Raw genomic sequence first — 14,696 nt, 5'->3', positions numbered from 1 at the left:
GGAAGAAAGCCGTGACTCCAAGTTGTGTATCATCATGGTGTTCTGCCTTTGGTCATGTTGTTCTAGCTCATCTTTAGAAATAAACATAATCGACATGCATTTCTCAATCTTCAACTCTTCAAGCCTGGTTGGAAGAGAAGGCAATGTCTTCAGGTTTGGGACATTCTCGAGGCGAAGTGAGGAGCAATTCCTGAGGAGAGAAGCATTGGATGGTAGTGTTTCTAAGGCACTGCAATCAACAAGCTGTGCCTCCAAATTCTGGAAATAAGAATTGTCAAGTAACCAGCCTGGGTATTTTGCATATCCATAACCTTTGATAGTAAGGCCCCTAATTTGAGGCGGTGGCATAAGACCTTCAGGAATTTCCAAATGTAAGCTATCATATGCAGACATGTCATTTTTGTCACTCCATTCAAGGTGCAAGCTCTCAAGATGACTTTTCTCATGTAGCTTTGCTTCTAAGGCTTGACCCTTCCCAGTGACATTCTCGAGATTTTTGATACTTAAACTGCCTCCAAGGTCATTCATGTCCTTCAGCTGCTCCACCTCATAGCCCATGTGCTTTTGTACGAAAAATTGTTTGAGATGTTGGAGCAAAGTTAACTTGCCTATGTAAGGGATTTGACCACACCTTTCACCTTCAAGATATCTCAACTTACTTAAACTAGATAGTTTTGGGGGCAAAATTTTAACGTTGTCATTGAACTGATGTACTTGCAGGTGGTAAAGAAGACACAATGATCCAGACATTTCAGAGACTGAAGTTCCTTTGAGGTTCAGGTATCGAAGGTGCTTCAATTTACCAACAGATTCTGGTAGCTTGCTGCTGTTGTAAAACCTCAGACTAAGTACACGTAACTTCTTCAAATTCTGCAGCACCTGCTGGAAAATATCTCTTGCATCATCTGTGAGTGGATCAATACAAACAAAGGTGCGTAAATGATGTAGGCTGCATATAGAGTGCTGATGTTGCTTCAAACTCTTAACTCAAACAGATAGATGTCGAACGGTGCATGGTATTGTTGCCACCTTATCATCTTCTAATCTGTAGAAGACTTCTTTGGAAAGTGACTCTGCCAAATCATGAACGAGATCATGCATACGACAGTATTTCCCAATTGTGCCATTTATGTAAACTGGTTGAAAGAATGAAACAGAGAGCAACTCATCAAAACAATCCCTTCCAATATCTTCCTGTCTCTTGTTCACATCGCACGAATCAATAAGCCCCTCTGTTACCCACATGTGGACAAAATCCTCAATGGAATACCAGCGGCCTTTTGGATATAAACTGCAATACAGAAAACACCTCTGCAGACATGGATCTAACTTTTCATAACTCCACAGAAGTGCTCTGCTAGGATTGCTTAAGTTGTCAATCCTTAGAGCATCTTCCCATGCAGCCTTATCCTTTTTCCTGCTCAGCCGTGAACCCACGATTTTTGCTGCCAGAGGAGATCTTCCAAGTCTTTCAGCAAGCTTCTTTGCAATAGTTTCTAGCTGCTTACGGACCTTCTGGTCTCCGATTGCTGCACCAGAAAAGGCATGGTCCTTGAAGAGTGCTAAGATGTCGGTATCTTCCATGTCTTTCAAACGAATAATTTCATTACAACAAAGAGGAGCTGGGAGTATATTTGATCGAGAAGTTACCAAAACTTTGCTTCCTGCATGTTGACATACTAGAGGAAACAATAGTTTTTCCCACTCCATCTCATTGGTGCTTTCTTCAAACCAGACATCGTCCAACACAAGCAGGAATCTCCTTTTTTGCTGCAGTATGTCCCTTAATATGCACTGGAGAGTATCAAGATTATCAACGGGAGGGCACTTCCCTCCTTTTGCCGATTCAATAATCAACCGTGTATGGCCACTGACATCAAGTTTGCGTGAGATGCAGACCCACATCCTGACCTCAAAGTGCTCTTTTACCCTCTTGTCATTGTAAACATATTGTGCCAAGGTGGATTTTCCCATGCCTCCAAGTCCAACAATGGCTATACCAGAATACCTGCTTGTATCAGACTCAATAGCAATTGGCTTGGCAAGAAGATCTATAATATCATCGCGATCCTTGTCACGACTGATCACTTTCAGAGGTGCAAATGATGTGCCAACTGGAATAACAGCTGCCGGTGCTGCAAAGGCATCGACACTATTAGCAGCAGGTAAGCATAGCAGTTCACGGAAATCCCTGGCTTTTGACAGGATGGCCTTCAGATCCTTCAGCTGGTCAAGCAGCCGTTTGTTCTTTGGCTGCAGATTGGATAGCCTGCTCGACACAGTGTGTAGATGCTTCATAATAGCATTACTGGAAGATGCATGTTGTATCAAAGAATCCCTCCCCTTCTCTGCTTCACGCTTGAGGATGTTGTACCCATGCTCATCTAGCAGGTCCTCAGCTTTACAGAAGGCGTCTTTGAGCTGCTGGATCCAGTTGTTCAACATTGGCCTGTGAGGGCTCTTGTTAGCTACTTCAACCAGTAGAGCGAACTGTGGCATGATGTTGGTCTCCAGTTCATGGAGCTCACTCGCCATGTCCACACCAAGACACCTTGCAGGGTCAGCTAGGATATTTTTCAAGATCGGTGATACCACCAACTGTATGCCGGCCCGTACGCCAGCCACAGCCAGCACCACCTCCGCCATGGAAGCACATTGTGGGTATAGGGGAGGATGTATCTCTCTTATTTTTTGTTTCTTGGAAGTAGAAAGAACAAAATACCATCTCTTTATGCCTTTGATTTACAAGAAATCGATGGCAATATACAGTTGCAACTGGGTAACAATGATAATGATGTGCATCAAAGGAACGACAATATATAAAGGCATATTATGACAAATTGTACTTGCAGTTTGTTACCACAGGCTTTCTTTCTTTCCCGTCACCATCAGTGGCCAGTTTCCAATAGTAAATTGGTGATAGGTTAACTAATTACCTCAAGGCATAATCAGCAGTAAATATAGGTTAACGATTTACTGCATCTGCTAAGACAAAGTGCATGCATCAGTGGTTACAGCAACCTACCTCTGCATCTTATCTGCTAAGGGGAATGAATGGCAACCTCCCTCCAGTCCAGGGGCAGGATGGAGCTCTACCCGCTGATTCTGATTAAGATTCAGATGCCCCTCCCATGGGCCACCGATTCAGATTCAATTGGATGGATCAAGAACATATATAGCTCCGTCAGGGGCAGGATGGAGCTCACCATAGCGGCCGCGCCCACTGCGGATGACTCCTGGTGGCGGCCCGAGGTCAAGTGTTGTTCTCCTAAATACTGAACCCATTTTTTCATTGCATTTTCTTAACATAGTACGGACTTGAACGCTCATGCACACTATGAGCACTTTCGAGAGAATGAGCCGGTATACTATCTTGAGATTTACAAAGTCACCGTAAGCGCCTCGTAGTGGATGGGAACGTCTCATCCCAGCAAACGCACATCGTCAAAAATTCTAACATAAATCCATAAGAATCAAACGGAGGGAGCACAATAGTTTATTGGCTACATAAAAAAGACAAATATCTGGCCAAAAAGCAAAATACGAGCCCGTTTTCATTCACGTGTCTCTTTTTTAATAACACCACATACGAATACGCATATAGATGCAAATTTGTACACATATACTGTACATCTATATCTGCGTATCCAAAAAAGTCCAGAACATTTTGCTGGTATATAAAAAATGTTTTTTCTCAAATAAATAAATGAATTATAATGATTTTGATATTTTTTTAAACGTCTCCATGGAGCCTCCTCTGAATCGATTTCTAGCACCCATCTTGTGTGCAGTGTTTGGCATGGTCGACTGTCCTAATCATCGCTATAAATTCACTAGGTACAAGAAAAGTATGCATGCGTGCTTGGCCACAACTTCACTAGAAGAAAAGTATGCAAGACCATGACCTGAAACAGGGCGGGTCAAGTCTCTTGCCCTAATTACTGGCCACAACCTGGTCTGCCGTGCTGGGCAGGGTCGATTGTCCGAATCATTATAAATTGTAGCAATAACTTCAGCGTACGAAGTATACATGAAAAGACCAGTACGCGGACCTGCTCGCTCCACTGTCTTCTCCGTCTGCCATTTCCGACCAATCTGACCAAGCTCGCGCTCCTCGTTCGAGCAACTGCACTACTCCTTTGCTTGCTCATCTCCCAAGCAGCATCCACTTCCCATGGTCAAGCGACTGTATCAGAGGCTTGCCTTAGCAGTGAGCGAGATGCGCTCCTGTCCTTCAAGGCAAGCCTCCTCGACCCAGCTGGCCATCTCTTGTCATGGCGCCACGGCGACGACTGTTGTCAATGGAAGGGTGTTCGATGCAGCAACCGTACTGGCCACGTAATCAAGCTCAACCTCTCAAACACATCATTGAGCTTGTCGGCAGGAGAGATGGGCTCCTCTTTGGCTACTTTGCAACACCTGAGGTATCTTGATCTGAGCTATAATGATTTCAACAGCACAAGCATACCTGTTTTCATGAGTTCCCTTGCCAACTTAAGGTATCTCGACCTCTCGTGGGCACTTTTCAGTGGGACAATACCTTCCCAACTTGGCAATCTCTCCAAGTTGCAATATCTCGATGTCAGTTGGAATGATTATGATGGTCTTCAAGCAGTGAATCTTGCATGGTTGCCACGCCTCTCTTTGTTGAGTCATCTTGACATGAGCTTGGTGGATCTTAGTTTTGTGGAGGACTGGGTTCACACGTTTCACATGCTCCCTTCTCTTAAAGTGCTTTGCTTGTCCGGATGTGGCCTTAATAGTACCATGGCTGGTAGTAATTTACATTCCAAGTCCAACCTCACACATCTCGAGGTCCTTGATATGTCTGATAACTACTTCTTTGGCACTTCATTCAAGCACAACTGGTTTTGGAACCTTACAAGCCTCAAGGAGCTCGACCTCTTTGGTTGCGGCTGGAATGGGTCCATTCCCAATGAACTGAGAAACATGAAGTCCCTCCAGGTCTTAAACTTGGGTGGGAACAATCTTAAGGGTTTGCTACCAACCAATTTAGAAGATCTGTGTGATTTGAAAGTGTTGGTATTTGATTTTAACAACATTAACACGAGCATGTCTGAGTTCATGGATCGATTGCCAAGGTGCTCATGGAATACATTGCAAGAGTTGTCAGTACAGTGTACAAATATGACCGGAAATCTACCCGTTTGGATTGGGAACATGACCAATCTCAGTGTTCTTGAAGCATCTGGAAATATGATGACTGGCCCTCTACCTGTAGGAGTAGGAGAACTTGGTAATTTGAAAGAATTGGACCTAGGATACAATAACTTCGACGGTGTGCTCCTGAAAGATCATTTCACAAGTTTAGGTAATTTAGAGAGTTTGTACCTCAACAACAATAACTTCAGCGGTGTGCTCTTCAAGGGGCATTTTGCAAGTTTAGGTAATTTGATGTTTTTGGACCTCAGCTACAACAACTTCAGTGGGGTGCTCCTCAGGGAACATTTTGCAGGTTTATGTAATTTGGAGTGGTTGGACCTCAGCTACAACAACTTCAACAGTGTGCTCCTCAAGGAACATTTTGAGAGTTTACGTAATTTGAAGTTGGCGCACCTCGGCTGCAACAACTTCAGCGGTGTGCTGTTGAAAAAACATTCTACAAGTTTGGGCAATTTAAAGCATTTGGACCTCAGCTATAATAAATTAAACAGTGTGCTCACAGAGGAGGATTTTGCAGGACTATTGAATTTAGAGTATCTAGACTTGTCATACAACTCTTTGAAATTAGCTATCAACCAAAAATGGGTTCCTCCATTTAGATTGAAGGTCGCAGGTTTTCGTTCATGCCATCTTGGACCTCATTTTCCAGAGTGGCTCAAATGGCAGACTGGCATTGATGTTCTTGTTCTTGGAAATTCAAACCTGGATGATGTTATTCCTGATTGGTTCTGGTTGACATTTTCCCGAGCTTCATTCTTGCATGCATCGGGAAACAAGTTGCATGGCTCATTACCGGAAAATTTACAACACATGGCAGCTGACCATATATATCTCGGGTCGAACAACCTTACAGGTCAAGTCCCTTTGCTCCCAATAAATATAGTCCGCTTGAACCTATCATCAAACTCTTTCTCAGGGGCATTGTCTTCAGACCTGAAAGCTCCATTTCTAGAAGAGTTGTTGCTTGCAAATAATCAGATTGGAGGCATGATACCATCATCTTTATGCCGATTGACTAGTCTGAAACGGTTGGACCTATCAGGAAACAAGTTCACAGGAGATGTTATGCAATGCTTCAAGGAGTTTGGTGCAAACTCTGAAAATCAGTTTGGCTCCCAAATGCTCAGTCTAGCCTTGAATAACAATGATCTCTCCGGTGAATTCCCCAAAATTCTTCAAAGTGCATCACAATTAAAATTCCTCGATCTTTCATACAATAGTTTCTCTGGAGGATTACCAATGTGGTTACCCAAGAAAATGCCCCTGCTGCAAATCTTGAGGTTGAGATCAAATATGTTCAGTGGCCATATTCCAGGCAATCTCACTTCCCTTGCCCGTCTTCATTATTTGGACATATCAGGCAACAATATATCAGGAAGCATACCATGGTCACTCTCAAACTTGAAGGCAATGAAGACCATAATATCCAAGGACACTACAGAGGATTACAACTTTGAAGAGAGCATTCCAGTAATCACAAAAGACCAAAAGCGTGACTATAGCTTCCAAATCTACAAGCTATTGGTGAATCTTGATTTGTCCAGTAACAGTTTAACATGACAAATCCCAAAGGAGATAAGTTTACTGATTGCCCTCACCAATTTGAATATATCGAGCAATCAGTTGACAGGAACAATCCCAAATCAGATCGGTGATTTAAAGCATTTGGAATCCCTGGACTTATCATACAACAAATTTTCTGGTGCAATCCCATCAGGTTTGTCGGCACTAACTTCTTTGAGCCACTTGAACTTGTCATACAACAATCTATCAGGTGCAATACCATCTGGACCACAGCTACAAACTCTTGACAATCAGATGTATATATACATCGGCAACCCTGGTCTTTGTGGTCCTCCTCTCTCCAAGAATTGTTCGGCAAATGAAGCACAACAAAGCAGCCTCGAAGATATAAATCATATGTCATCTGTTTATCTTGCCACGAGCATAGGCTTCGTGGTGGGTCTTTGGATAGTGTTCTGCACCATGCTAATGAAGAGAGCGTGGAGGGCTGCCTACTTTCAATTCATTGATGAGCTATATGACAAGGTTTATGTGCAAGTGGCTGTGAGGTGGGCTCGCCTCATGAAGAACAATCAAGACGATGCACCGTGAACAAGAAGTGCCCAATACCACTGCAAGCGAATTGTTTGGTACATGAATCTACATAACTTTTCAGTTTTCTATATTTTTGTATTTGAAGCACTAAGTGGGTCTTTGCTGGACGTCAATGCTATAATGGTATTTATATATTTGTACTCTATGGAATGAAGTGTATGGGTTTTGTTGGAATATTTAATCCCAAGTCGGACATTGTTCATGATGTACAGCCCCCACTCCGCGTCTTTATTATTTGCTCATTTGGTTTTATTGACAAACATCCTTCTTGCCGGGCTTGTACTTGCATTTACTATGAGGTTAGTTTGCTAAAGGGTTCGGTTATTATTTGGATCATATCTAATATCAAGCTTACCACAAGAGGAAAAGAAAAAACAAACAATGTTTTCTAGATAAAAAAACAGGAAAAGAACGGTGAGAATTTGGCAGTTCAATGCTATGATGTATCTATCAAAATGGTGGAGAATAACCAACTGACCTGGACAGCGTAAATCATTGAATTTTTTTTGCTGGTTACATCATTGAATTTTTTGATCTGGCAATGTTGGTGATGTAAGGAGTCCAGAGACAAATAGTCACGTGATTAACATGCATGCACAGAAACCTACGCCAAGTCCTTTCTTCCTGCATCGTACGCCCAACCTGCATCAATCCACGTCAGTGAGGAGAGCGCCACCATGATCCGCCGCCTGCGGTGGTTCCCCGGCAGCAGAGCTAGAAGACGATATTCTTTAAGTTGAGACGAAGAATGAGAGATCTGGATGTGGCAGAGAGGGGAGATCTGGATGTGGCAGAGAGGGGAGATCTTGATCTCCCCTCTCTGCCACATCCAGATCTCTCATTCTTCGTCTCATCTCCGCTCACCTCCTCTGTTTTCATCTCTCCACTGCCGGTGCCGGGTATATCAGCATGCATGTTTGTAGGTACGTCTTGCAGGCATGATGAATATTCGTCCTCGCTATTGGAAAAATGTCAATCAAGAATCATTGACTAACCAGTGATTGGAAAACTGGGAATCCGGAATGGCTAACCAGTGACTGGAAATGCTGCCTAATGACGACTGGATTAATGCGGCACGGTGCTTTGAGATTAGCAATGCCACTAGATGAAGAAACAACATTGATTTGTTATTATTAGGAGTAGATTAGAAAAAAAAACATTGATTCGTGGAGTTCAGAGATTGCACGCACAGAAATCTTAACCAAACATTGATGCGTGCTCCTTCCTTCCTTTCCACGTCACGATGAACCCCCAGATCGATCCCTCCATCTCACAAGACCGGATCAGCGCAGGTGAGGAGGGCGCCTCCATTATCTGCCGCCACGGCAACAATTCCCTGCCGGCGGCGCTGCAAGACGACGACATGCTCGGGGAGATCCTCCTCCGTCTCCCGCCCCACCCGTCCTCCCTCCCGCGCGTCTCCGCGGTCTGCAAGCGCTGGCGACGCCTCGTCACCGACTCTGGATTCCTCAGCTGCTTCTATGCACATCACTGGAACCCGCCGCTCCTCGGCGTCTTCTTCCATCACGGCGATAAGATCAATTTCACTTCGGTCCTACCCGCTCCTGACCGCATCCCTGATTGGCGGCTCAACCTGCCAATCGGCTACTTGTCGAACCGCCTTCTCGGGTGCCGCCATGGCCTTGTCCTCATCTTACACCGGTTCCGTGCGGAGGTCCTCGTGTGCGACCCCATCGCCGGTAATCAACACCGTGTGCCAATTCCACCCGAGTTCAAGTGCGGCTACGTCCACGGGGCGGTGCTCTGCACTGCCCGTGACCAGGGCCACGTGCATGGCGGTTGCCACTCCACCCTCTTCAAGGTGGTCTTGCTGCTTGTGTCCACTAAGGATGATCGAGCCCTTGCCTCTGTTTATTCTTCCGAGACCGACACATGGGCCGATCTCATCGAAGCAGAGGTTCACTATCGAGATTGTTTTGGCTCTTATATTAGTACCCTAGTTGGTAATGTTGTTTATTGGTCATTTAAGTATGTGAAGAAGGGTATACTTGGGTTTGATTTGGAACGGCATAGCCTTGATGTGCTCGAGGGGCCTCCTCGTATGGAACATTGCTACAGCCATCAGATCGTTCAGACAGAGGATGACGCAGTTGGTGTCGCCATGATGTCTCATCATTACCATAACGTTGAAATGTGGCAGAGGATGATCAATTGTCATGGTGTTACCACCTGGGTGCTGTGGAAGACTATTGAAACAGATAACATTGTTGGGTTACCTCCTCGGATTGAAGGAGGGATGGTATTGCTTAAATTTATTGGAGGATATGTTGAGGATACTGATGAAATATTTATATGTGCGAAGGACGGTCTCTATATGGTTCAACTTAACTTGCTGCAATCAAGGAAACTTTGTGAAGACCGTAATATTAGTTCCTGCCATTCTTTCAAGAGTTTCTATGCACCAGGTAATATACTGTAGGTGTTTCCTAATTTCTATTTTATGTTTACTATATGTTCTCATTTACTATAGCTAGATAGACAAGCATAATTCATCACCACTTTTTTTTAGGAATGTCTCACCAGTTCATCGTTTTTTGCGTGTGTTATCGTTTAATGTGGCTAGCTCCATCCTTGAGAGATAACAAACAAAACATCAAATGAGTAATAGTGGAAAATCAAATGTTGAATGGTTAACTCATGCTTACTTTTAAAGATACTACTTGGAAATCATGTAATCCCATGGTGAATATGTTAGATTACTTGGAAAGAAACAAAGCTGATTGATAAATCTATTTAACAATGTGTTGGTATTTCCTATTGACTGGCTGTGATATATATATATGATTGATGATAGTGGAAAATCTTGATATACGAGGCTTAAACCCAAATCAACTGGATGCATGCATGCATAGTCATATACAGTATCTTTTTTTTTAATTATACATATACAGTATCTCATCCAGGTTAAATTTTAATTTGTGCAGGAAGACTAGCTAGCCAGCCCCCTGTTGATGGTCTTCACCCTGCTGCTCAGCTTGGTAACACCAAATTGCGTGCGTGCCCGTCGATGCAACGCAGGTCCTTCATGGCAATGAAAGGGCCAGCCAAAGGCTAAAATCTGTGTTGTCATATATCAGATAAAGACGAGTGTCGTGTATCTTATACTATTGACTGTTTGTAGAAACTAGGGTTCTACTGGGTCTAGATCGGAGGTTGTAGGGGAAGGATGGACGAGGACGAGGACGAGGGCGCGGCGGCCGGCGGCTGGGCGCCGTCCTTGTGCGTTGGAGGCGGCGGCGGCTGAGGCTAGCGGCGGCTAGGGTTAGGTCTCCCGGCGCCCTAAGGAAGCCGAGCAAATATGATTGCTTCTTGCTTAATCTTAAAACGGGTCCTTGCATGAGTTTATATAATCCTCGTAATGATATAATTGGGCTAAGCCCCTAACACAATAAGATAATTGGGCCAGACCCCTATCCGCCTAGCTGTAGCATGTGACGCTCATAACATTTCTCCCCGCCTGCACAAACAGTTCGTCCTCGAGCTGGATGGCGGGGAAGCTCTTGCGGAACTCCTCGAGGTGATCAACCGTCGCCAAACACCTCTGCGGCAGCTGGGGTGGGCAGGTCGCCGAGCCCGGCAGCGGCGGCCTCCTCAATGTAGTCTGCAGCCTCTAGGTAGAAAAGTCGTGGGCAAACGTGGCCCGGCACGTAGGGCTTGTCGCAGTTGAAGCACAACCCTTGGCGGCGACGCTGGAGTTGCTCGGCCGGGGTGAGCCGGTGGAACGGGCGCGCCGCGGTCACGACGAGGGGTGTTGCGGAAGCCTAAGCAGGCTGACCCTGTGCAGGAACGTCCGGCCAGGGTGGCGGCCCAGCGGTCAGGGACGGCGACGCCTCCTGTATGGCCACCGCGCGGCGCTCGAACGCACGGGCGTAGTACATGGCCGTTTGGAGGTCCTGGGGTCCCTGCAGCTCCACGTCCACGCGGATATGATCCAGCAGAGCGCCGGCGAAGACCTCGGCCCGCTGGCGAGCCGTCACGCCGGGTGCGTGGCACGCCAGGGCCTCAAAGCGGTCGGTGAAGTCTTGCACCGTAGAGGTGAAGGGGAGACGGCCCAACTCCGCCAGCCGGCTCCTGCATATTCGCGGCCCGAAGCGAAGGAGGTAGACCTCGCAAAAACGCTCCCATTGAGGCATGCCGCCCTCGTCCTGCTCGAGAGCGTAATACCAAGTTTGTGCGGTGCCTTGGAGGTGATATGAAGTGAGCCAGGTGTGGTCCGACGCGAACGTGTGTTTCTCTCGGAAGAATTGGTCACACTGAGTAAGCCAGTTGAGGGGGTCCTCGGTGCCGTCATAGGTGGCGAAGGCGAGCTTGGCGAAGCGCGGCGCCGTCTGGGTATGACCGCCGTGGGGGTATGGCTCGGCAGTGCGGAGCAGCGGCGCCGGGTCGGTGACCACAAGGGGGCCCCCGTGGAACGGCGGCGCGTTGAGGCCAACGTAGGGGCCCGCGGAGCTGGAGGACCCGCCGTACTGCGCCTGCTGCGACGGCACGTGCGGCGGTCCTGAGGCCATCGTGTAGACCGGCTGAGATGATGACTCGGTCAACCAAGCCGGTAGCGGGGACGGCGAGGGTGGGAACCGGACCTGGTGGACCGGGACTCCCACCTGCGCTGTCGATGCGGGGCCGGGACTCGACAAGGCCTCCAAGAATGGGACCGACGCCCAGCAAAGGTGCTGCCATTGTCGTGGCCTCCGCCGACGGCCAAGGGTTTCCCCGCCCAGCAAAGCTCCATTTCTAGAAGAGTTGTTGCTTGCAAATAATCAGATTGGAGGCATGATACCATCATCTTTATGCCGATTGGCTAGTCTGAAACGGTTGGACTTATCAGGAAACAAGTTAACAGGAGATGTTATGCCATGCTTCATGGACTCAGGTGCAAACTCTGCAAATCAGTTTGGCTCCCATATGTTAAGTTTAGCCTTGAACAACAACGATCTCTTTGGTGAATTCCCAAAATTTCTTCAAAGTGCGTCACAGTTAAAATTCCTCGATCTTTCATACAATAGGTTTTCTGGAGGATTACCAAAGTGGTTACCCGAGAAAATGCCACAACTGCAGATCTTGAGGTTGAGGTCCAATATGTTCAGCGGCCATATTCCGGACAATCTCACTTGCATTGTTAGCCTTCATTATTTGGACATATCAGGCAACAATATATCAGGAAACATACCATGGTCACTATCAGATTTGAAAGCAATGACGACAGTAATATCTGAGCGCACTGCGGAGGATTACAACTTCGAAGAGAGCATACCAGTAATCATGAAAGACCAAAAGCGGGACTATAACTTCCAATTATACAAGCTATTAGTGAACCTTGATTTGTCAAGCAATAGTTTAACAGGACATATTCCAGAGGGGATAAGTTTACTAATTGGGCTCACCAATTTGAATTTATCAAGTAACCAGTTGATGGGAGAAATCCCAAATCAGATCGGTAATTTAAAGCATTTGGAGTCCATGGACATATCCTACAATGAGTTCTCAGGTGCAATCCCATCAAGTTTGTCAGCTCTAACTTCTTTACGCCACTTGAACTTGTCATACAACAATCTATCAGGTCCAATACCATCCGGGCCACAGCTACAAATTCTTGACAACCAGATGTACATATACAGCGGCAACCCTGGTCTTTGTGGTCCTCCTCTCTCCAGGAACTGTTCAGCAAATGATGGACAACAAAGTGGCCTTGAAGATATGAACCATATGTCATCAGTTTACCTTGGCACGAGCATAGGATTCGTGGTGGGTCTATGGATAGTGTTCTGCACCATGTTAATGAAGAGAACCTGGAGGGCTGCCTACTTCCAATTTATTGATATGATATATGACAAGGTTTATGTGCAAGTGGTTGTGAGGTGGGCTCGCCTGATGAAGAATGCTCAAGACGATGCACCATGAACAAGAAGTGCCCAATTTCACTGCAAGCGAATTGTTTGAGACTTGCATCTAAATATATTTGTTCGGTTTTCTGTACTTTTGCACTGTATCTGTATTTGTAGTTTCTTCCCCAAAGATACGGGATGTATCATGATATATATTTGCAGCTTTAAGTGGATATTTGCTGTGTTGTAAACACTTAATGCAATTTGTACGTTTCTACCCCACCGAATGAAGCGTGCAGGTATTGTTGGATTATTTAAGCTGAAGTTGGGAAAATTATTTGTACTGCAAGGAGAAACATATACAACCCATAAAAGAATGGTCGCGGCATATGCCTGTTTCATCATATTGGATGTACCTTGATTTTAAATGAACTATTGATGTGTTGAAGTTGCCATCTTGCTTCTCTGCAAGTCTTACGGTTGCACTGATGGTTGGATCATGTGGATGTCGACTGAACGTATGTTCAGTTTACACCTATGGAACTAGTGGATTCAGAAGAAAAGAATGCTCGTCCCTCAGGCCTCAACTATGTAATGGTCACACAGACGACGCTGCCGACCTTGGCCTCGTCGATCCGCCTTCTTTTGCCGACGGTCTTCCATCCAATTCTCATGGAAACACTTCATTCATTCATTCATACATTCAGAAGAAGAACTGAGATTGCCATGATCTCACGAGAAAGAAGAGAGCAGAGTTGAGGTCGCCTTTTTACATGTTCAGTTTACGCCCATGTTGTTGTTGGTCGAAAAAAAATAATAATCAGGGATTCAGTTGAGAGGAGAGAAAAGTGTTGATTAATCTAAGCATTCACCAATCCTGCAACCTCAAAAATTAATTAATTGAGCGAGGTGAGATTAGCAAGCTCATGGCTAAGTCGTCTCTGCTCTGTAGTCTGTACAACACTAAATATTCAGAAATTTCAGTTTCTTTAGCTTGACACAGTTCTGAACCCCTTTTGGTAAAAAGAATTTGGTTGGTGTCACCAACTGAAAACATCTGCAAACCGAGTCACATCAGCTGAGAAATTTTTTGTTTTTTTGTTTTTGCTTTTGCTTTTTATTACATTTGTTTAGCCCTTCAAATATTCTTAACAAATACATTACCAAAGAACTTTAAATAAAACATTTGAAAAAAAAGTTAACCATGCGTTTGAAATGTGTTTAGAGAAAATGTTTCCCATGTATATGAAAAAATAAACAATGTGCGCGAAAAAAGTTGATTTGGTATTTAAAAATGTTAATCAAGCATTTCAAAATTTTAAACAAGGCTTTTAAAAAGGTTAAAAAACATTTGAAAAATGTTAAATGTTTATAGAAAAAATGTTGACCATGTATTGAAAAAATGTTAATCAATTTGAAAAAAAAATTAACCGTGTATAGAAAACATGTTAACCATGTATTAGAAATATGTTAATCTGGTATTTGAAAAACTGTAATCAGGCATTTAAAAATTGTGAAAATGTATGTAGAATTTTTACCATGTAGTCAAAT

General features: G+C 44.9%; 3 protein-coding genes across 3 annotated transcripts; 2 read left to right on the top strand and 1 right to left on the bottom strand.

Annotated features, from left to right (window-relative positions):
- Positions 1 to 763: 763 nt before the first annotated feature.
- LOC125519630 (putative disease resistance protein At3g14460) lies at positions 764 to 2,690 on the bottom strand. The gene has a single exon (XM_087535876.1). It carries the CDS (start codon positions 2,644 to 2,646, stop codon positions 988 to 990), a length of 1,659 nt encoding a protein of 552 aa, XP_087392002.1. The 5' UTR covers positions 2,647 to 2,690; the 3' UTR covers positions 764 to 987.
- A 364-nt stretch (positions 2,691 to 3,054) lies between these two features.
- Positions 3,055 to 13,281, top strand: LOC125519629 (receptor-like protein EIX2). The gene is made up of 4 exons (XM_087534343.1): positions 3,055 to 3,259; positions 3,974 to 6,290; positions 6,471 to 6,484; positions 12,194 to 13,281. Exons 1-4 carry the CDS (start codon positions 3,055 to 3,057, stop codon positions 13,219 to 13,221), a joined length of 3,564 nt encoding a protein of 1,187 aa, XP_087390469.1. The 3' UTR covers positions 13,222 to 13,281.
- LOC147962874 (uncharacterized) lies at positions 8,546 to 10,567 on the top strand. Its single transcript, XM_087537709.1, has 3 exons — positions 8,546 to 9,728; positions 10,248 to 10,351; positions 10,469 to 10,567. The coding sequence occupies exons 1-3, from the start codon at positions 8,546 to 8,548 to the stop codon at positions 10,565 to 10,567; spliced, it is 1,386 nt and encodes a 461-aa protein (XP_087393835.1).
- Positions 13,282 to 14,696: the final 1,415 nt, after the last annotated feature.

Source organism: Triticum urartu, chromosome 7A (genome assembly GCF_056163025.1).
Source record: "Triticum urartu cultivar PI428250 chromosome 7A, HENAU_Tu73, whole genome shotgun sequence".
Taxonomy (NCBI): Eukaryota; Viridiplantae; Streptophyta; class Magnoliopsida; order Poales; family Poaceae; genus Triticum; species Triticum urartu.
This window is presented reverse-complemented; position numbering and strand designations above follow the sequence as displayed.